The 24,082-nt window shown below is 37.7% G+C and overlaps 1 protein-coding gene across 1 annotated transcript in view; it reads right to left on the minus strand.

Annotated features, from left to right (window-relative positions):
- MALRD1 (MAM and LDL receptor class A domain containing 1) overlaps window positions 1–24,082 on the minus strand; it is a 600,449-nt gene that overhangs the window by 260,072 nt on the left and 316,295 nt on the right. The window contains exon 27 of the mRNA XM_059909182.1: window positions 1,428–1,673. Within this exon, the coding sequence (XP_059765165.1) occupies window positions 1,428–1,673 (246 nt within the window). The remainder of the gene's footprint in view (window positions 1–1,427; window positions 1,674–24,082) is intronic.

Raw genomic sequence — 24,082 nt, forward strand, 5'->3', positions numbered from 1 at the left:
GCTCACTGACAGAACAATTTCCAACTGTCTCTGTTTTAGCAAAGTACTTCACGGTATGCAGATTAACTGATCTGACAGGATATTTATGCCATGGACTCAACAAGAGAGTTATAGAAATTATTTCATGGACTCCTCAAACTCTCCAGTTATTGTAAAACAATGCAAAGATTGTCTATGAAATACAAACAGAGGGATATGACATACTTTCAAAAATTCAGTCATCTGTTGAGTACATAAATGAAATGCTGAGGATTTTAATATATAACACACAAGGAAAGATATTGAGTTTTCTGCTTGTGTATCCAAATATCCAAAACATCTTATGTATGTATAGCTGAGTGTTTGAATGAAACTTACACCTACCTTTCTTTGGCATGGTTGGTCTGGCTTGGAGAGCTCTGTTTTATCACAGGCCTGTGAAATGTCAATATTTCCTACTCTGTAGCATCCAGGAATTCAGGATACCTTCTTTATTCTCCTAATGTCTTTTGCTCCTCGACCAATGAATCTGAGACCTGACCTCAGCTCACTGTAAAAATGAGCCATACCTAGCACCCTTCACATAGAGGATCTTACAGCTACAACTGCACGCCTCTACAGCTTTCTAACTGCTTTCCCCTTCATACAGATCATCTCATTTGGTCTTGACAATCCCTGTTTGGTACACAGGGCAAATTCTATTATCTCCATTGGACAGATGAGAAGTTTGAGAATCTGAAAAGTTAAATGACTCTCTAATGATCAAATGAGTGGCAGAATTCACGGTTATTGATTACAAGCATGTGTCATTTAGGAAAGGTACCTGAGAGCAGCATATATTATCATCTATCTATAATTATCAAAGTAATATTCAATTTTAATTACTCACTGTTATATGTTAAATGGTGTCCCCCCAAAAGATGTGAAAGTCCTAATTCCAGGCCCTGTGACTGTGACCTTATTAGGAAATAGGGTCTGTGCTGATGAGCAAGTTAAAATAAAGTCATGAGGGTGGGCCCTAGTCCAATAAGACTGTTGTAATAAAAAGGGGAAATTTAGACACAGAGATAGACATGCATAGAGGGAAGACAATGCAAAGACAGAAGGAGAGTACCACCTACAAGCCAAGTAGTGTCTGAAGCTACCAGAAGCTAGGTGAGAGGCATGGAACAGATGATTCTCCTTCAAGGACCTCAAAAGGAACTAGCCCTACTGACACCTTGATTTCAGATTTCTAGCCTCCAAAACTGTGAGACAATAAATGTCTGCTGTTTACACCATCCAGTCTGTGGCAGTCTGTTACGCAGTCCCGGGAGACAAATACACTTGTTAAACGTTCAACTTAGTTGCCCTGGCACCACGGTGGTCTCTCCAGATGCTCTCAGGGAAGATAACATGATGCTCACTGTGAATGTGATTAGAGTGCCTGGAACCACCTAATAACCTACCATTTTCATTTCCAAGTGTGTGGTCTCTGGGAGGTCTTAGGCTTCGAGGAGAGCCAACCCCCAAAACCCAATCAAAGTTTTCAGCCAAAGAGTTTTGCCAACCACACCAGCCTTTTTCAAAAGTACAGGAGCTACCGCAGTCATTTTCATCAGTATAATCTCCACAGTCGTCTACAAAATTACAGCTTTGCTCTGGTTTATAACATTTGCCATTCTGACATTCCCGATAACCATATGGACAGTAACCTAAAAAACAGAAAACAAACAAAGAAAGGATGAGGAGACACTCCTAACACATTAGTGAGGTTAAAAGGTAGTAAGAGTAGATTCCCTTTAATGTGTAAATAAACATGGTGTCCTTCAGAGTCTGGGGCATCTGACCCCTACCTCTCTCTCTCCTAATCCCCTCTAGGTTCTGGTCTATAGATCACTCACAAGCATCATTCAAAATGAAAAAAAAAAATTAAGCATCAATTTATTGATCTAGGAAAGTACCCCAATCCTCCTCAAATACAGCACTTCCTGTAAGCTATACTCAAAAAATATAAAAGGCAAAGTGAGGCTTCCCATTTTTTATCCTGAAACAAAACCTTTAGGGTAGTAAGAGTTTATATATTACAGGGTATTTGAAAGTACATTCCATCAGCATCCTTGCACTCCAACATTTATCAGAAGCCAAACATATATGATACTTCCTCAGAAGCAGGGACATGAATATACAAGTAATATCCAACTTTCCAACAGATTTTTTTTTCTCCAAAACACTTATTTATTTGTCAGTTGTTTGGAATTTTAGGAGCAATTTCCTGACAAAGCAATGTCAACCATAAAGACTTTTCCACAGAGTTTAAGATAAAGAGCAATGCTTTTGAACAACTGAGTTTGAACTGATTCTGATACTTATCAGTTATGCGACTTGGATCATACTTACACTTGATGAGGTTTAGTGTCCCTATCTAAAGAGAAAGAAAAATAGTAAAAACTAGAGAAGTTAAGCTAATTAGAGAGACTAGTTTATATCACCAGTGCCTAGAACAGTGCCTGGCCCTTCATAGGCAATCAGTAAATATTAGTTAAATAAATGAATAAGCCAAAGTGTTTTGGAAATGATAAACCAGTTCAACATGCCCAGTCAAGGTACTATTATTGTCCTGCTCCAATATTACAATAGAACATAACCACCATGGGTGACAATATTTCAGCAGGAAAAGTTGTTCTGAGATCCAGCTTGGGACATCAGCTTCACATTTGTTTTGTGACACTATAGTATCTGAAAGTTTTTTCCTTCCCATCTTCCTTGTCTGCCAGTTAGGGGGGCTGGTAATACCACTTTCTACTTCATTTTTAGATGGTAGCTTCCATGGCCTGAGGCAGAGTGTCTGAAGATTGAGGATTGGTGTGCATTAGAGGTAGGAAGTGATTCAGGGATTTAATGGAAGGTGTTCTGGGAATTGGAAACTCCTGCTGATAAAATCTCATAGAAAAGCTTTTATGTTCTGGATCGGTCTCACATTTTAGAAAATAGATGGCTAAGAGAGAAGAAGTGGCCGGAGAGGAATGGAAGGCCATGTAGAAACCACTGGGGAAGAGGCTGGTGTTCTGAAGCCTCCTAGCCATTTTGTGTGCTAAACTCTTCTTGGACTGCACGCTCAAGATTGCCTAATTAAATGGCCTTCACACTTGCAAAGCCTTTGAAAATAAGTTTCAACCATGCATTCTGTCTCTAACAAAACTTTCTTGTCTGGGTTAATTGCTACCATTTTCTTTTCTTGCAGTGTGGAATTAAACTATTTTTATTTAGGTGCCCAGTTCAGCTAGCAGATTGGAGGTTAAGACAAAATACATTTGATGTTTCAATTACAGAGCTTGACTCAGAATTGTAACATTAAAGCATTTTTGAGCTTTAATGGAAATGGAGATCACTTACATTAACCCTCTCATTTATAGATGAGAAAACTGAGGATTATAGATGTAAAATGACTTGCTGATTTTTCAAGAGCAGAAATGCAATTTGGACCCAGGTCTGTTGTCTTCAGAATTATTTTTTAAAAATCCATTGACTTGAGCAGTGATAGGTCAACTATTGCAAACACAAGACCACCGAGGGACAGAAATGGTGGTGTTGACTATTAGATGCAGTATCTCTCATGGATCTGTTGAGAACCTGAGAAATTACTAGATCATTTGATGTTATACGATTGATATTTGTATTGATTCTGTCAATTCCAATTTGTTTGGGGAGTAAAAACAAATTTACTGGTTTTAAAGATCCTTTTCTCCAAAGCAAGTGAATCAAGCTAAAATCCAATTCTTTTAAAACACACAAGAAAATAATTTGGACATGTTTCTAAATGGAAACATAGAGCCTGATATATCCCACAATCAATATAGCTAGTACTTTAAGATAGTCACAGTGATTAAGTTTTATATATCTAAAACATAAATACCTGCATAATTTAAAAACACAGTAATCCGAATATTACCCAAGATTAATTTTGAACAGAAAGCCCTCTATGTTAATAAAGAAAATTTCACTGCTATAATGCATTCTATTCACAAAATAACAAACAACATTTTTTGGCAAACATCAAGGGAAGTTATCAACTAATGTTATTTACCTATTTCTAAATTATTTTCCATGCCTGTTGTTTTGTCCAAAGAAATCAGCTACCTGAAAGTAGGATGTATACCTTTAAATGATTCTGATATTAAGGCTCTTATGAAACTGTGTTCATTTTTACAGAAAAAACTATTGTTTAAATTAGGCAGTGACCCTGTTGATAGGCAGTTTAATTTTGTAAGAAAGAACAGATTATAAAAGTTAAAAACCTCCCATGTAAACCTTAGAGACATCTGAAACTTAATACTCTTAAATTCAAACTCTGATTCTTCCCCTCCAAACTTTCTCACTGAACAGTCTTTCTCATCTGTATTAATGGCAACTCCAGTTATTCAGAGAAAAAGTATCTTGTAAGGAGCTCTGTACGGTAGAGTCTGACTCCACTTTTTGATGTATGACGTGATTGCTGAGAGCCCTTCCCACTGTGTTCCACATCTGGGAAAGCTGGTAAGAAAGTCCAGGTGCTCCCCCTGTTGGTAGAAGATTCAAACTATGCAAGCCCCTACCTGTGCACAGGAATCCTCAGCCAGGTCCCACCACCTAACCACCATAAAACTCTATCCCAGTTTTCTTTCCTCGTTCTCTAAAACTACTTTCGGACATGCCTAGGAGCTACCTTGATTTCCTAGAAAGCCTCATTATGTGAGTAACAGACATTTTCAAACCATCTTGGTGTGTATGTGGCGTCATCAGTCTTGATATCTGAACCAAATTTTGGATGACAGACCATCTTGTAATTGAGGATGGCCCCACGTTCTAGGAGCTGTAATAATAATATACACAACATTTTATCTCATAACTCACATGTAATCTTCCAGTGAATTCTGTCAATTGTCAAGCCTACCATTAGAATATATCTCATTACCTCTACTGTTACTATTTTGGCTCAAGCCACTATCATTTTTTTGTGATTGCATTGCAGTGCTTTCCTTCCTGATCTCTGCACCCAACCCTTGCCCTGTATGGTCCATTAAACAATAAAGAACCATGCTGAGGTTAACAGATATAAGCTATTATATATAGAATGGATAAAAAACAAAGTCCTATTGTATAGCACAGGGAACTATATTCAATATCCTATGATAAACCATAATGGAAAAGAATATAAAAAAGAATATGTGTGTGTGTGTGTGTGTATATATATATATATATATATATATATATATATATATATATACACATAACTGAATCACTTTGCTGTACAGCAGAAATTAACACATTATGCATCAACTATACTTCAATAAAAATATTACAAATATTTACAAAGATATTTACTTGGTGATATTTTAAATAAATTGAATGTTACTTCTCTGCCCCGAAGTCTACGTTATTTAAATACTATTCCCCATTACAAGGAACTAGGTCTTCTTGGGAAAATGGTCTGTTTGGAGCTAAGGAAAAGAAAGTCCAAGATGAGCCTGGGAATTTTTTTGTGTGTGTGCCAAAAATTAATGAAGTTCTCCAAAAATTACATCATTATGATGAAAGGTTGAACTACTGGTCAAATCAGAAATAATTTCAGCATCAAAATAAGTAATGAGAGGACTCTGGTTCTTAGCACACGTAGTAAGAAAGAGTAAGAAGGTATGAAATTATCCTCCAGCCATAAACAACTAGAAACCTGGGGAGAATCTATGAAACAAGTGTTCGCAGACACTGCACAACAGAAAGCACAGGACTGTGATCTCTTAGAGAACGGGAAAAAAAGGCAAATCCTATATAGGATCATGCCAGACTTCTTCTTGGAGGAACTTTCTAGACTGTAGCTCCAAAATGGTCAGCCCAGCAGAAAGTGAGGTTGCAGTGAGTTGAGAAGACAGAGTCTCAGACAGATAGAATTTGCAAGGCAGTGTGGTGGAGGAACAGGAGGTATGTAGCTAAGGAGATCCAGAGATATGCTTAAGGCTTTGCTGAATTCTTATTTTCATGTTTGCAGGGTAAAATCCACAAAGAGAGGCACAGAACAACTTCTAAGAAAACAATAACTAGGAGATATAAGCTGAAAAATTACCAGAATTTACAGAAGGCCAGATATCTTTGAGTTACTGCCAGCCAGAGTGGAGAGTCCTTGGCGAATAAACAGGGCATTCAGTAGGAAATCCAGAAAGGGTACAATTTAGTAACAAGCAAAGAGACTCTAGCAGGAAGTAGTCTCTAGACCATGGATTGGAACTATAGTCTCAGGACCAAATCTGGCCTACCACCTGTTTCAGTAAATAACATTTTATTGGGACTTAGCCATGCCCACTTGTTTATATATTGATATTATCTATGGTTATTTGCACATTGAAATGGTAGTTGAGTAGTTTCAGTCAGGACCATATGACCTGCACAGCTGAACATATTCACTCTCTGAACATACTGTTCTCTTAACCTCAACTTGTTTTTATTTATTTACTTATTGTTATTTTTAATTTTTTAATTTTTTGGTAAGAACACTTAAGTTCAACTCTCTTAGCAAATTAATTTTAATTATACAACACAGTGTTATCAGCTATAGTCACCATGTTGTACATTAGGTTCTTAGACCTTATTCATCTTTTTTTTCTTTTAATATTTATTTATTTATTTGGTTGCACTGAGTCTTAGTTGCGGCAGGCAGGCTCCTTAGTTGTGGCTCCAGGACTCCGTAGTTGCGGCTCACCAGCTCCTTAGTTGCAACACGTGGGCTCCTTAGTTGTGGCATGCGAACTCTTAGTTGCATGCATGTGGGATCTAGTTCCCTGACCAGGGATCGAACCCGGGCCCCCTGCACTACGAGTGCAGAGTCTTATCCACTGCGCCACCAGGGAAGTCCCTCAACTTGTTTTTAAACTACACTGCTTTAAAAAGAAGACTAAATAAAGTTTCCCTTAAGTTAAAAAAAAAAAATTGACTAAAAATTTGCTGACTTCTATCTTAAACCTGTCTTTACAAAAACTTAAAAATAAGACTCAAATGGACCAAACAGAACTGTAAGCAACTTAAGTGTCTCTAGAACAAAGTTCAATGCTTTTTAAAGGAATTTACCAAACTTCAGCACTTAGCAACATAGAATTCACAATGTCCAGCATCAAATTAAAAATTAAGAGCATATGAGGAAGTAGGAAAATGTGATCTAAAACCAGGAGAAATATCAGTCAATAGAAGCAAATATAGATAAAACAGAGATGATGCAATTATCAAAGAAGTTAAAGCAGCTATCATAAATGCGCTCAATGTGTTCACCTACAATTCTATAAAATCTACAAAAAAGCTATTTGTACCAGCAAGTAAGTTTAGCAAGGTTACATGTCATCAATATACAAAAATCAATTACATTTCCATATGTTACAAATAAATAACTGGAATCTGAAATTTTAAAAAATCCTTTAAAATGGCATCCCAAAACATGAAATTCTAGGGATAAATTTAACAAAATACATGCCCGGCCTTTACACTGATAACTACACAATACTGATAGGAAAAGAGACCCTAAATAAATGGAGGTACATATCAGTTTTATGGATTATAAAACTCAATATTGTTAAGAACTCAATTCTCTCCAAATCTAACTATAATTTCAATATAACCCCAATCAAAATTTCAGTAGGATTTTGTATAAATTAACAAAATGATTCTAAAATGTGTATGGAAATGCAAAGCACTTACATTAGCTAAAAAGTTGGCAGACTTACAGTACCTGATTTCTATATACACTATAAAGCTATAAAAATTAACACTGTATATGGTACTGACTTATGTACAGACAGATTGGTTAGTGGATCTGGATATACAGTTCAGAAATAGACTCACAAATATATGATCAACTAATTTCCAAAAAAGCTGACAAGTCATTTTCACCCAAAAATGTATAAACTGAATCTAATTATGAGGAGAAATCAAAAAACACGAATTGAGGGATATTCTACAAAATAAAAGGTCTATACTTCTCAAAGGTATCAATGTCAAAAAAGACAAAGAAAGGCTGAGTAATTGTTATAGATTAAAGAAATCTAGAGATACATAAAAACTAAATGTAATGCATGATCCTTGATTGGATCCTGAAAATTTAGTCAACAGAAGCAAAAATAGATATGACAGAAATGATGGAATTTTCAAAGAAGTTAAAGCAGTTATCATAGATGTGCTTAATGTGTTCATCTATGATTCAGGTAAAAAGCAAAAATTACATAAAGGATATTTTTGGGGCAATTGGTAAAGTCTGAATGAGGCCTATAAATTGGATAATAATATTGTATAAATATTAAATTTTCTGATTTAATCATTATACATTTAAGTGACTGTCCTCTATTTTAGAAAACAGACTATGAATTATTTAGAGGTAAAAGGACATGATGATGTCTGCAATTTACTCTGAAATGACTCAGAAGAAAGTAAGTTTATATATAAAACGAATGGGCAAACTGATAATAATCTGTGAATCTGTATGTAGTGTATGTTTGAGTTCTCTGTATAGTTCTTGCAATGTCTCTCTCAACTGGAAACTACTACAAAATTTTTTAAAATATAAAATTTTGAAAGTTAAAAAAGTAAAATCTTCCCACGGCACCCCATCTCACTCAGAGTAAAAACCTCAATCCTTGAAGTGGCCCACACGTACTGTACAGTCTTGCCCCATTCTCTCTCTGGTACCACTGCCCTCCAGCAAAGGACAACAAGGCACACATCTATAGTCGAAAGCAAGTTGGGTTTGTTACTCATTGTAGCGATGGAGAACAAATAGCCTCGGGAACCACAAGGCAGCTCAGTACGAGAGTATTAGAAATGACTTATTATAGAATTAGGGCTTTGGTTAGGTTATGTTGGGGAGGCTCCAAGAGAGTGGAGTTTTGCTCCAGATTGGGTGCTGTCAGGAAGCAGGGATAACTGGGTGCTGTCAGGAAGCAGGTATCTTAATAATTCTTATCTAACAAAGGGAAGACTAGAATAGACTAAAGTTATAATTGGTTAGGAACAGGTTTCATTCATATGAGTAAAGATAGGGGAATGTTTGGTCATTCTTTTTGCTGAAACAATGTCCATGTTTTGTCTGTGTTCAAGCACAGTCACAGAGTGATCTGGTTTTCATCTTGCTCCATCATGGTACCAGAATGGCTTTGTCTGTTGCTGACACTCTGTGAAACTGTTTACATTAAACAGGAGAAACACCAGCTCATAGCAACCCCAAGGCCTAGCTGACAGTTCCAGGCCAGGTCCTGAGTGTCAGGGGCTGCGTTTCCTTTTCTCACTTTGTGATTCTATTTATGTGGCAAGAGAGTTCAGTGGGGCAGCCAAGCCTTCTAGGTGACATGAGGATAGAAAATAAAACCCTTTGGTTACTGTCTTTGCAGTAGGTAAAGCATGGCAGACCAGTTGCTTTGGGAGATGCTGAAACATTTGAAAGGCCTTCCTATTTGTTATTTTTTAAGCCTCTTGATATTTTCCCAGAGTAACTTGCAGCAAAAACTTGAAAATACCAAGTTGCTGTGGGATCTCCTTTAATGTTAGCATGAAGGAGAGAATACGTGGAAAGAAATTCCATAAAATAGATCATGGTAGCCTTAAAGGATTGACAAAACAAAACAAAACAACAGGTAGAGGAATCATGATTTGCATTAAGAAAAAGAGGAAAGCATGGAAGGAAGTCTAAACAGAAAAGAAGCCTCCAGGGTTCAAGGAGAAGGAACTAACGTGACTCCAACTGACTGTGACTGCAGTATTGCTTAGTTTAGAACAGCAGCATTCCATACTTACGTGTTTCCTGGGCAATGTTTACTAGCCATAGGCTCAGCCCTCAACTGGGAACAAACTGCCTGTTAGCCAAAATATTGTGCCTGCAGCCTCCATGTTCTTCATTCCAAATAGTAGCAATCCAAATACTCAAAGCACTTTCTAACTGTCTTGATCAGCGTGACAAAATTTATACTAACAAAGTTACCACTCATGTTCATTCAGAAAGATATTTTCAGAAAGAACAGTTTATTTCTCAACTTCTTAATTACTCATTTTTAATACTTTACATCGAAGAAATGTTAGGCTGACATTACATGCTAACATTCACCTAATTCTCTCTATTAGAAGAGCACACAAATAAGAAATACAAAGGAACCTATAAAGATAAATGTTTCTTAATAATTCTGACTTGGAGAAAATTTCTAATGTCTTGGTGGTGAACAATTTGCATACCTTGAGTTTTGAGTGTATCATATTTAGTAAGGTAAAGTAATGAGTTTAATCATTAAGCATCATCATCTTCTGAAGTCTTAAATTCAACTATCAGAGAAAGGACATGAAGACAGTCCAGTGGATTATTTTTGCTGTCAGGAAATGTAAACTATAATAATCCTTTGTTTTCTTTCAGTGTACCTAATAGAGGCTTTGCATATTTACAGAGAATTATTTTTATGTAAGACATCGCAAATGGAGCTGCTGCCATAAGACAGAGCTAGAGCCCCAAGTATGACCTACGGCTAAATCTCAAGATAAAAATCACTTTAGAAAAATTATATTTTGTACTTTTATGCAGTCGAATTTTTCAATCCTTCCTTGAATGGGTTTTGACAATCCAACATTAAATAAAAATCTTCCATATGTTTTCTAGTGTTATATGATTACAATAAGATTTCATTTTTTAAAAGATTTTAAACCTTTGATGCACATGAAATTTACTTTGGCTACAAATGAACAACAAGATTTTTAAGGTGAAAAAGAGGAATACATACACAGGCACAACATACACATGTGCCGGTGTATTTATTGAACGTCGCTAGAAAGATACATAAGCAATAAACAATTCCTCTGGAATTAGAAACATAAAGACTGAAGTCAGAAGAAAATGATTTTTTAATCTATGCCCCTTTTTGGTTATACCGTGTGTGTGTGTAATGAAACAAATATTTGTTTTATTTTAAAAAGAAATAGGCTAGAACAAAGGCCTGAACACGCCAGGGCCTTACCCCAGGTTAAAGAAAGGGTTGAAGTGGTAAAGTTATACCATAATTGGGAAATCCAAAGGCTGAAGCTCCTTTGAGGAGTACTAACCTGAAATGAGTGGCAAGAATGTTGACAGTTTTCTGGACACCACGGTTTACGGGAAGTGGAACCCTCCACTCCAGATGGCTATGGAAGAAATGTTGAAATTAAGGGAGAACCAAATTTCAGTTTTCAAAAGGAGATATAAGGAATGAAATGCCCTGTGAAAATATCTAAGATCTATACTAAATATAGGGTAGTTTATGAGTTGCAAAATGTAGAGCAAAAAGGGAAAGTGAGTAGTGATAAAAGAGAACCCAGGAGAAATTCAGTAGTCCCCCTTGATCCCTGTTTCTCCCTCATTTCCCATATTCAATCAGTCACTAACAGTTTCTCATTTTACCTTCTAAATATCTCTTAAATCATCCACTTCTCTCAAGGGATACTCATCTCTCTCCTTGGCTAATGAAATAGCTTCCTAACTGATTGCTCTGCATCTATTCTGGTCCTCCTGAAATTCATAGCCCACGTTGCAAGTCCAGTGATGTTTTCAAAATGCAAATTGGATCACCATCCTGCTTGAAAGCTTTTCATGGGTACCTATCACAGTTAGGGAAAAGACCAAATTTGCTAAGGTGACGGAGAATCAACTCAAAGTCTGTTTGCTCCTCACCTTTCCAGCCTTCTCTCTGATCATGCTCTCCCCCTCAACTCCCCACCACAAACCTACTGGCCTTTTTCCAGCCCTGCCAGCCACAGACACTTTATACATGCTGGACCACCTGCCTCCCGAACTCTCCCTTTGAAAATCTTGCAGATTTCAGCTCAATCTCTACTTCCTGCAGGAAGTCTTGATTGTTCAAATCCCTCTACTATAACCTCTTAACATAACAGGCAGCTCTTCTTCAAAGGACTTTAATAACATCATGTTGTACTTGTCTGCATGGTTATTTGCATTATGACTCTTTCCACCCTAGTCAGTAGGGTCCACAGGGGATAGAAACTGGCATGTATTTCAAAGGACTCACTATACATTTGCTGGCTGAACAAAAAAATGAATGAGTGAGTATGAACGAACTGAATAAAGCAAGGAGGAGGGCATATAGTGAGTGAGTGAGAGCCTCCTCGGAGATGGTTGACTGGAAGATGAGTTGATATTCCGGTTGTTGGACAAGGATGACAGGGATAGGGCTGTGTTTGGATTGATGAACTTTGAGATACCAAGATGGAGGCTATTATACAGAGTCAATCACCTTGGACCTATTTGCTGTGATGAAAATAAACATTTCTGGGTTTTTTTTCCTTTTGTTTTGGAGAGTGACAGTAGCTATTCAGTTTGTTCAAAATATATATTTTTTAATACTTTAAGCAAAGATTTACCTATTATGTCTATAGACAGAATTCATTATAGTCACAATCCCAATTTAATACTACCTTTATGCAATTTGATCCTATAACAAAGCAATTTCCATTTGTAAACACTGCTGACCTGGTTAATAAAAATTCTATGTAATGAAACTGAGACAATTATCTAATTCAAAGGGGAAAATAAAACAGACCATCTAAGCTAAATTCTATTAATAGGAAGCAAAACAAATCCACAGTATTTGTGTGCCTAAATGCTACTCCCATTTGTGCAGTATATTATGTTTAAAATTATGTTTGAATTTGTTTTGGTTTATGTATTTTTGACTTAGTATACATCATTCATAGTGAGTAGAGTGCAAAATCCTTTTAAAACAGGATTAAAATATAGGCTCCCTTTCCTTAAAATATGTATCATCTAACTCGGGTAAGACTAGTTTTCAGTATTTGTGTGTATGTACCTGTGTGCATGTGTATGTGTATATATGCTATGTATGTGTTGCACAATTCACACATATTACATATATACAAGTGTGTATATTTTGTGTATGTACATATGAAAGTATTACATACATGAATATGCACATATATTAAAATATGGTTAAAATGACTGAAGAGCAATTTTAAAGTGAATGGTAAAATTAATCATAATGATAACTACTATTTATTAATCACCTCCTATATGCTGTGCTTTGTGCTAAGGATTTTATATTATATCTAATATTCATAACAACATTGTAAGAAATGTTATCTCCATTTTCAAATGTGGCAATTAAGGATAAGAAGGCTAAAGTACAATTTCCAATGTTATAAAATAAACCTTGCAATCTATATAACATATACACACATATAGTATGTGTCTGAAAAAATTTCCTAAATTTATTAAAATTTATCACACATGTACAAAACAAAATAATACCATATTAATAACAGGTTGTAATGGCTAATGATCGAATTATCAAATATTTAATTCTGTCTGGCTCTGTGGTAGGTGTTTGCTGTGCATAAATCATGTAATCATCAAAATCACCCCTCTGGTACACTGAACATCTATTACAGTGTTGGACTAGACAATGTATCTCATATTATCAAATACCTAATCTGATTAACCCACTCCAATCCAATATGCTCCAGGGAAAGGCTAAAAGCCCTAATCTCAGATGTCCACTTGAGCTGTAAAGTTTGGTTGCTGTGTCACCAATGACTCTCAAGAGCCTAATGGGAATAGTATGACTGTTCCATTCCTTTGTGTGGGGATGATAAGAGAGAGAATATCCAAAGCCCCTTGTTTAACACTGAATGGGCAGCAACAATCATCAACATGGGAGCCCTGAGTGCACTGCTTCCAGATTTGTTGGAGAATCTTCCAACAAAATGCAAGAATAAACAAATCAAGGAGCTAAAATGGTTAGGATCACTAAATATTTCATCCGGCCAATGCCAGCCTCTTGTATTGAGGGCAAGTCATTTTGTCTATTACTTTAAAGCCTGATGAGCTGATACACATGACAAAGAATGAATAAACAGAACCTCAGAGGTTGCTATAGGTACATTCTATTAGTATTTTAATATTTTATTTCTTTTCAGTAAGAACTGAAGTGGCCAAACGGGTAAACTGATGGAATCGGAAGATAAAGAGAAACTAGTACAATGAATCTAGTTACAAGCTTACAACACAAAAATCATCCTGCAGAGTTATAATAATTGGGCTACAAGAGTAGCACTCTGAGAGTATTACAAAAGGGAGGCATAAGGAATTATAAAAAATCAGTATCTGTAAGATTAAAGTCACACTATTTGCTTAGGAGAACCACAGCATTCCCTGACACAAGGTTGTAAAGAAATTTCTCTCATGGGTCTTCAGTATTGTCAAGTATATACATATTAAGAAAATAAAAAAGAAGAAGAAGAAGTAAGCTAAAGCTAAGGAGCTAAGGGAATTAATCTTTATAACAAGCTTTCACTAAGACCAAAAGTATCACAAGAGTCTTCATGCCATTGTTTCATTTATTCCTCTATACAATAAAGAATTAACAGTCACCTCCTTTGTGCCAGGCACACTGCTTTGGCACACAGAGCATAGCAGTAGGGAAGACAGTGTTTGTCCTCATGGTGTTTCTCCTCCACTGGAGAAGAAAGACAATGACGGAACACACATATAGAGAGAATGATAGTAAGTGGAGTGTGGGTGGAAGAGGGGGTGGTCCTTTGTAGTCATCTTTAAAGAAATAATACTTAACTAGAGAACCTGAATAGAATGAAGGAGAAAGCCATGCATGTTGGCTGAGGGAATCACAAGTTCAAGGTCCTATGGTGGGAAAGAGCTTAGAGTCATGGAGGGTCGTCAAGAAGGCCATATGGCTAGATCCTAAACAGCGCGGTTCTGAGCTGTGGGAGGGGATTTAGAGGGGGCCAGGAGGAGGGCTCTATGTTCACAGTAAGGACCTTGGCTTTACTCTGAGATGGGAAGCCATTGGCAGCTTTTGCCTATAATTAATACTACCCAGAAACAAATATTAAAAAAAAAAAATCCTTGACTGGCACATGGAAAGAGTAGCATGAATACCTAAAAGGAGACCCATTAGGAGGCTATTATAGTTAGGGATGAAGTAGGTTCAGACTAGCAGGAATAAGAGTATTAAATAAGCAGCGCCTGGAACATAATGAGTAATCAACACACGTGAGTTGTTATCATTGGCATTAGAAGGGTAGCAGGGTTGATGGGGAAAACTGGTTGAAATCGGGAAATATTTTAAAGACAGAGCCACAGAAATTTCTGATAGATTAAAGGTGGATAACCAGCATGGGAGAGGTCAAGAACTGCTTTTAGGTTTTTGGTATGAAAATCTGGCTGAATGATTTAAGCATTTATTCACGTGCAGGTTTTGAGTAAAATCTGAGGCACAATAAACTTTTTCCATTATTATTTGCAAAAAAAGAGAAATTAATATCATACTAGACAATAACATAAATACCTTATTTTTATAGAACATTAACACATATTATCTTATATTACCCTCATCTCAATTCCCAGGGAGATTAGAGACCAGGATTCCTTTGTATAGATGAGAAAATTGAGGTTGAGGGAGGTGTAAATGGCTTCAAAGACTATAAATCCACCAAGACATATTATTACAGCATAGCACGCACTGGCAAATATTGACTATCTGCTGTTTTCAAGTGTTCTCTCTGGAGAACGATAATGCTGAATCTTCCTTGAAATTTACTGACAAGTAACCATATATATGATGTATTTAAAAAGAGGAGGGTCTTCGCTGGTGGCGCAGTGGTTGAGCATCTGCCTGCCAGTGCAGGGGACACGGGTTCAGGCCCTGGTCTGGGAAGCTCCCACATGCCGCGGAGCAACTAGGCCCGTGAGCCACAATTGCTGAGCCTGCGCATCTGGAGCCTCTGCTCTGCAACAAGAGAGGCCGCGACAGTGAGAGGCCCGCACACCGCAATGAAGAGTGGCCCCCACTTGCCGCAACTGGAGAAAGCCCTCACACAGAAACGAAGACCCAACACAGCCATAAATAAATAAATAATTTTTTAAAAAAAAAGAGAAGGGGGAAGAGTCATACATTGTGTGGGATAGGTTGAGAGATGGAATGAAGGCTGAAACAATTTAAGTAATGAAGCTAATCAAAGGTAAACAAATAATTTCCTCCTAAAGTTTTTGAAAAATACAAGAAAAAACTTAAGTAACAAAGAATCAATGGGAAAAAAAAAATCTAGATTTTTTTCAGGTTGTCTGCTGCATAATCGAGAGGCCAAAAAATTTTGATGACCATATGTAAATGCCAGATAGTTTTAGGACTATGAATTCCAGTTTTGGTGAGAGAAGGCTAATTGCTAATAGTTAACTAAGCATAGCAGCTAAAGTCACCACATTAAGGTCAATTCACAGGCCTTAGTGATTCCAAGTCTGGTCTTAATCACTTCCTTTAACTTTCCTGTACAAAATTTGCCATTACTAAAATTGTTGTTAAAACTGACTTCATTTACAAGGCTGTTTTGAAATATAAATAAATGATTGTAAGATGTTTTGGAAAAAATGGATCACTACTTAAATAACTATATAAAACCAAATTTAGGTGAACACATGCTTTGGTTAAAAAAATGAAAACACCATTTAATAGTCATCACTTTCATTATCATAACTAAAATTAACTGAATGCCAACCAAAGCTGGACATTTTATACATATTATCCCTAATTCTCACAACATTGGAAAATAAATATTATCTTGATTTTACACCAATATTAATTAACTTGTGCAAATTCACATTATTGGTATGTGGCAGAGCTGGGATTTAGACCCAGATGGATCTAACACTGAGGTGTGTGTTCTCTTTCATTATAGCTCATTACATAAAATCCTAAGCCAAATAGAAAAACTAACAAATAACAAGAAGCAAAAGACGACATCTCTGTCCTAATAGAGTTTATAAATAACAACAATGTACACAGTTAAACTAAAGGTTCACTGAGAATACAAATCAGTATATGATGGGAGAACTGAATGGCATAAGTGAATTCTATGAAAGATCAGTGACACCAGGAGACGTAGCACTGGGGTCACCAGCGATGGCTCCACAGAGGAGTGCGGTACTTAACAACCTTAAAAAGAAGAGTAGGATTCATGGAAGAAACAGAGAGAGCAGAAAATGCCTTTCCAGCAATCAGCAAGTGCTATGAATAATGAGAATTATGATTCACAGCATGCTTGTGGATAAGAATTAAATCAACCTTGTTTGAGATCCAAACTAATATTTTTGTAGCATTTATAATTTACAGAGCACTTTCATATGTGTGTGTACCTGTAGAAGTGTATGTGCACGTACATGCATGTACACATGTGTATGACGGTACTTATTCTGCATCAAACCTTAAGAGCAATCATGTAGAGAGTGAACTAGTCAATACTGGAGCCAGAACTCAAAATCTGTGTCCTCTCACTCCAAAATTCATGTATGGAATTAGTAGAGATATGATCATATAGGATTCTCAGCAGTCTGCTTGGTGGTCAAAACATTTCCTCACTCCTCTTCTTTAATGGGATTTAGTCTAAACTCCTGAGAACATCATTCAAAGACATTCACATACCAGTCCCAGCCCATCTTCTAGCATCATTATTTCAAATCCTCACTATAGCATCACCTTTTCATTCAACCAGATATCTCTCCATTCCTCTAAACACACATGGACCTTTATGTCCCTGAGTCCTTGATCATGTTCTTCCTAGTTTTAAGTATATATTTCTCTCTCTATTAAAAGGCTACTATTCCATTAGATCAAACTAATCCCACTTTACCAGATCCTTCATTCTTTAGGAAAAAAATATAAAGAAAGAACCTGGGTGTGGTAGTCTGAACAATGACTCATCATAATGTTCCTGCCCAAATCTCTAGTACCTGTGAATATGTTACTTTGTGTGTGGGGGGTAGGGGTGGGGGGAAGATGTGATTTTGGCAAATGTGATTAAAGGTAAGGATCTTGGGATGGGAATATTATCCTGGATTGTCCAGGTGGGCCTGATCAGATCACATAAGTCCTTAAAAGCAAAAGAGGAAGGCAGAAGAGTGAAGTACAAAAACTGAAGAAGAGGCAGAAAAGAGTCAAATTATGAGAGAGACTTGACCCACTATTACCAGCTTTGAAGATGCAGCAAGAGGGCCACCAGCCAAGGAATGTGGGTGGTCTCTAAAAGCTGGGTATGACCTGCAGCTGATAGCCAGCTAGGAAATGGGGACCTCAGCCCTACAACCACAAGGAACTGAATTCCACCAAAGACCTGAATGAGCAAAGAGGCAGATTCTCTCCTAGAGCCTCTGGCAGGAGTACATCCCTAAAGACACTGTGACTTTTCACTCAGTGGGACCCATGCCAGACTTCTGACCTAAAGAGCTTTAAGATAATAAATTTGTTTTCTTTTAAAGCTACTAAACTTGTGGTATTTTGTTATGGCAACCATATAAAACTAATACAGTGGGACATGGATGTTGTAATTAGGCAAATATGAGTCTGAATCTCACTTTTATTCATACGCTTTTGGGTAAGTCATGTTTTCATTGAGTTATATCATTTGTAAAAGGAAGATAATCTTACACACACAAAAAAATGCATCTAAAATGCCAAACAGTGCCCTGGTACACCTTACATGGCAGACTATCAACAAATGATGGCTGTTATCATTATTACTATTACTTTATTATTTATTTATTTTGGGGTGACTCTTATAACACTGATGTTTATCATAATACTATAGCACACAGTAGGATTTTTAAAAGTCATTATTCATTTACAAGGATGCCTCTTCTACTAAACCCTAAGCTCCTTAGAGAAGAGCAAGAGGCTTATGATATTTATCTTTGCATCACTAGAGCCTAGAACACTTTCATATATACACTGGCCACTCAATAAACATATGTTGAATAGAACCAAAGTGGAATACCCATCTAAGAAGTCTGAACTTTAACTTTTAGCATAGGAAAGCTATTCAGTAATTCTAAGCAGAGTGATGTGGTCAGAGTATTGTTCTAGAAAGTTTAATCTTTTTAAACTGACTGATGAATTGAAATTGGCAGTGATTGGAGGCAGTGAGACTAGTTAGGTTTCAATTAGTTAGTCTCTTTCATTTGATACTTAACATATTAGGAAGCTGATGCAGAGAGGTGAAGGGACTTACTTAAGGCTCTATTTTTAACTCTGAGCTGACAAAGGGCTAAAACTCATTAAAAAAAATTCAAGTCCAATATTCTTCCCACTATATAGCATTGCTACTTGTGGTTCAGAGTCTGATGGTGAACTTTAATGCAGAATCCTAAAAAGCACCTGCCAGACAGTACCCACTTTTCAAAGTATAATGGGAAATTAACCAGGGACAACCTCCCCTGGTCCAGCTTAATTTCCAAGGAAGCACCAATTCAGAGGACTGAAACTGGACATAAAATCATGTAAAGCTATTCCTGTGAGTATATGCCTACAGTAGTTTCAGGTTACATTAGGTCTCATAAGACTAATAATATTAAGAATAATGAAGAACCAAGTATAATAATAATTACTGGAGGCAGAATTATAAATAGAGATCATTTAGCCTAATAGGATTCTTTGAATCAAAGGGAACTGTTGTGGGCCTTAGGATGGTTTTTAGAACAACCAAACCAGGATGCAAATAAACTAGATTATATGTTTCAAATACACTGAGGCAAAATATAAAATAAAAATATTCTTTAAAAATTTTAAGATTAAGTTTAAATTCAGCTATAATAAATGATAAATTCTTTTAAAATATATATCTTGAATTGGAGTCCAATTCACGTTGGACCTGGCAGGAAATGTACAATTTAAGCTATGATCCCTACCTTCTATGAGCTTAAAGTCTTCCTAGTAGAATAAGACATTCATACACGAAACATAAAATAACCAATAAAGACTTGTTTGCCTATATCTGGTCCAAGGCAAGAGTCTTTTAGAGTAGTTATTGGGGCTGGATGGCTGCTGCCACCCAGTGGACATTATCAGCTTTCAGGTTGGCCAAGCCATTGATAAACCAAGTCCACGCATCTGTGAGAAATTCCTGGAAGGACTACCAGGGTGCCAAGGTAGTCAAGGCTTCCTCTGTTATTGATCGAGGGGGAGCTAAAGGTTCTAAAGATGTGCCTGTGACATTTTTACCTAAGGAAGACACAACTGCAGAACCAGATGGGGGTGTCTCTTGAGTATACCATCTCCATCTCATAAGAGAAGACGGTTGAACCTTTCCAACTCCATGGTTAGCACCTGAATGGCCCCCCACGCCGGTATGGGAATATTTGGACACAGTGTTACCTGGAAATCCCCTGAAAGGTACTTGGTCTCCAGAAGTTCCCATCAGCAGCCCGGTGTCTATTTCTTGAATGAATGTACTGGGTAGACCTACAGAGAGGCACTGAGTCCAATACCTAAAGGGAACCTCCAGGCAGAAGCTGCCTCCAATTGCCAGAGGCTGAAATCAGTTCAGTTATCAGTAACAGACACCTGTAGTTCAGAGGGGACCCTGGGGAATTTAGGTCCCAAGAGGAATGATGCTGGGACAGCCTCTTGCACTGTTTCTAGCACTGTGTGCTGCTCAAGACCCCAGCTAAAAAGTTGGCACATTTTCTGGTCAACTTGTACAAAAACCTTAGATGAGGCAAACATTGTTTCTAATACCCAAACAGTCGATTTGGTGCTGGACTTCCTTTTTGCTGGTAGAGGGGACACAGGGCAAGTACATTTATTCTTTCTCATCTTAGGGATCAGTCTCTGAGCCTCAGCTTATATTGTTTCTCAGAATTTGACCTGTATGTCAAGAATTGTGAAGGGTCTGAGATTTCACCTGAATTGCAAGCTAATAAGTTAGCCTGTCCTTGTTTTAATGGATGCTACTTATTAGAAAACAGAAGACTCCTGGATCAGAGATGGACAGTTTATCATTCACAGTAACAGAAGTAGCCAGAGTACCATCACTTTTGCATGTGTTAGTTCTCTGAATCTCAATTTCCACAGGATGAAGTGAAGAAGAATATACAGCACCTGCACAAGTAAAGGGCTGCATTACAAGAGAGGAACTCTGAGCATAAACAACCTGAATCTTGATAATGGGCAGTAAGCACGCCTGCCCTTTGCTTCAGAAAGAGAAACTCGACATTCCAAGGCTCTTAGCAAACCTGAACTTTGCTTTGGGGGGAGACAATGCTTGTATCTTCCAAGGCTGTTTATTATACAAACATCCATATAAAGATGGTTCAAAACAAAGAACAGAAATGTGCAGAAATGCAAGACATCCATGGAAAATTGTCTCCCAACTTTGGGTGATTGGTCCCTAATATTTCACCAGTACTAATGAGTCATTTCTGGGGTCTCATGTGAGTTAGTATCCACTCTAAAGCCATTGTCATTTATTCTTTTTGAGGCCTATCATCATTGTATCATCTATATAATAGAGCCAATTAACCTGTAAGGGAGAGAGCTGTTTGTCCTATGTCTCGGTCCATCCACGGGTGAATTCAAATACTCTTGTTGCTTGCCTGCTTCACTTAAAATAAAATAGGTGAATTCAAACTCTGTTAGCATGTTAATTATGTTTTGGAGGCCTAACCAGGTGATGTCAAATTGATCTTGATCTGGTACCAAAGGGATCAAGACAAAGGCATGAGCAATGGCCCTGGTGGCATAACAGATACTGTCAGTTGTACATTTGCTTCAGTTATAGTCACAATGTCTGAAAAGCTAGGGCTACCTTAGCCACACTAAATTGAACTGGTAACAGTCAACAGTACACTTTTAACTGGGCATGCAGGGTTGATATTTAGAGATATTGCATCTTTCAGCAAGGGAGCTCTGCTGTCTTGAAGTCATTAATGAAAGCTGTGGTCTCCTTTTCTCTCCCTGGAATGCTGTATTGTTTTCAATATAACATGGGAAGCCTATCTGGTGGTCTGTTAGGCACTGGTCCCACTACTGCCTCCCAACAAGATGCTCTTTGCAGTCAGCTAAGCCCCACCTGGACTTGATGAGCACTCACGGGATAAACAGGTAAAACATCAGTGCCGATTATACTTTCAGAGGCATCCATGGTGGAAGACAGCACGTGTCTGAATCATCTTCTCCAAATGGTTGCAGTTACTTCCTTTCCTGATTCTATTTCATTTCCAAAGCCAGCCAAATTGATGCCTGGCTCTCACCTTTCAAGAGAACATGATATTCAAATAACATAAATGTTTGTATCCATCACTTTCTGCCTGTACCCTGTCGTACCTTCACTGGGATGTAGGGTCTTCTGTTTCACCTGGAGATGGGAAACCTGAGGACCACCCTTGATCACCCTTTTCCTTGAAAGCTGTCAAATCAGGCTATTGGGACCTAGGGTCAGATAGTGGAGGAGCTAAAGGAGTAATTTGTTCTAAGGGCCACAACCTTGCCTTAGTTTCTCCAGTATAGGAAGATTCATCTCTATGGAAGAGTTTGGTCCTATAGAGGCACCTTCTGTTTCAACCAGTTGCACAATTGCCTGATTGGCTTGGATTACAGACTTTGCTGGCTTAGGGGACAGTCTATCTTGATTCTGGGCATCTTTTTGCTCAAAATATAACCAAGCAGGATCCTATGGGGCCTTCTGTGACAGACCCCTTCCTCCATGTCCTCTGCCTGCCTCTTGTTTGTAGAAAGCTGTAATCACAAAAGCCTGGTTCAAGAATTAATGATTGAAAGGATGTGAACATGTAGTGACAAAAGTAGCAGTTGGGCCAGGAGAACTGGTAAGAATTTAAACAGTAAATCAGCCATACGGCAGTCACAGAATCTTTAGCTCCTCCCTGAAGTACCCAAATGACAGTATCTGATGCACATTTCCTGTGTTGTTTTACAGATGCTAAAACCCTCAGCAAACAGAAGTTAACTACTTGATGACCATGAGCACATAGCCGTTAGACCTACTGAAGCCTGAGGGTTGATAATGTTGACTCCTGTGTCACTGTCCTATTACCTCACCATCAACAAATCAGAAAATTGTGTACAAGCTGATCACATACCTTGCGACTCCATTCTCTCACCTTGCCATTAAAATTGCTTCTCTGAAACCCATCCAGGAGTTCGGGTCTTTTGAGCATGAGCTGCTCTGCTCTCCTTGCTTGGCCCTGCAATAAAACTTCCTCAGCTCTAAAATCTGACATTTTGGTGTGTTTGGCCTCACTGTATGGTGGGCACACGAACGTAAGTTCAACAACAAAAATGATCACGGCCTCCTACATAGGGTCTCCTGGTACCTACAACAAATTTAGTGGAGTCCTTCACATTGGGGAGTAGGGTGGTTGGAGCAGATCTTAAAATTTATCAATTATTCTCTGTGTGAGGGACTCATGATCAGGGCTGTCATTCTATCAAATTATGTAGCCAGAATGAAGCAGCTTTGACTAACATCCTCCACGGGATTGTATAAAATTTTATTGGCCTTGGAGAAGTATCCCTGTGTTAGTTATAATATAGTCATAGAAAGAGAAATCCAAAGTAGCAAGCTATGTTGTGGGGCGGATTCTGTCCCCAACTGTATCATTGTGGCTTGCAGCATGAGGTCATATATGAGATGACCAAGGTGCTGCCATTCACCCTCTAAGAACATAACCTTTCTCATCTTCTCAGAGAGGCACCAGCCAAGGCTCAAACAGCTCTGCAGTCTATTGTCTAAAGTGGTCCTGGATTTCCCTTCCTTTTCTCTAATTATAGGTCAGCATCTCAGTACTACACAGGCACCCTGACATCCAGTGATGGCTCTACACATGCTACCTCGGAGGCACCTAAGACCTCAGGCTCAACTCTTTTTGAAACAAGCAGCAAACAAGCCAGTTCCTCTCCCCCATGGAGGAACCAGTCATACGATATATAGTCACTCTCTGGTCACTTGACCTACTTAATTGCCTCTGTGACTAGCTACAGAGACTGCTCAACATCAAGGCATAGGTTGGCACACTGAACAAGGACATGAGTAGCGCTGATGGTAGACTTTCTCTCCCAACAATAGATGAAAACTAAGGAGTAGTTGTTGAATTATTTGCAGAAGCAATGGCAAAATGGAGTCAACTATTATCACATGATGCATGCTATGCTAAACTCTACTTTTCTGGATTTTAATACAATATATTGTAATAAAGTTGATAAACTTTGAGATGGCAAAGTAAAGCCAATACAAATACACATCTATAAACTTGAAAAAAGTCCTA

The sequence above is a fragment of the Balaenoptera ricei genome, chromosome 2, assembly GCF_028023285.1.
Source record: "Balaenoptera ricei isolate mBalRic1 chromosome 2, mBalRic1.hap2, whole genome shotgun sequence".
Lineage (NCBI taxonomy): Eukaryota > Metazoa > Chordata > Mammalia > Artiodactyla > Balaenopteridae > Balaenoptera > Balaenoptera ricei.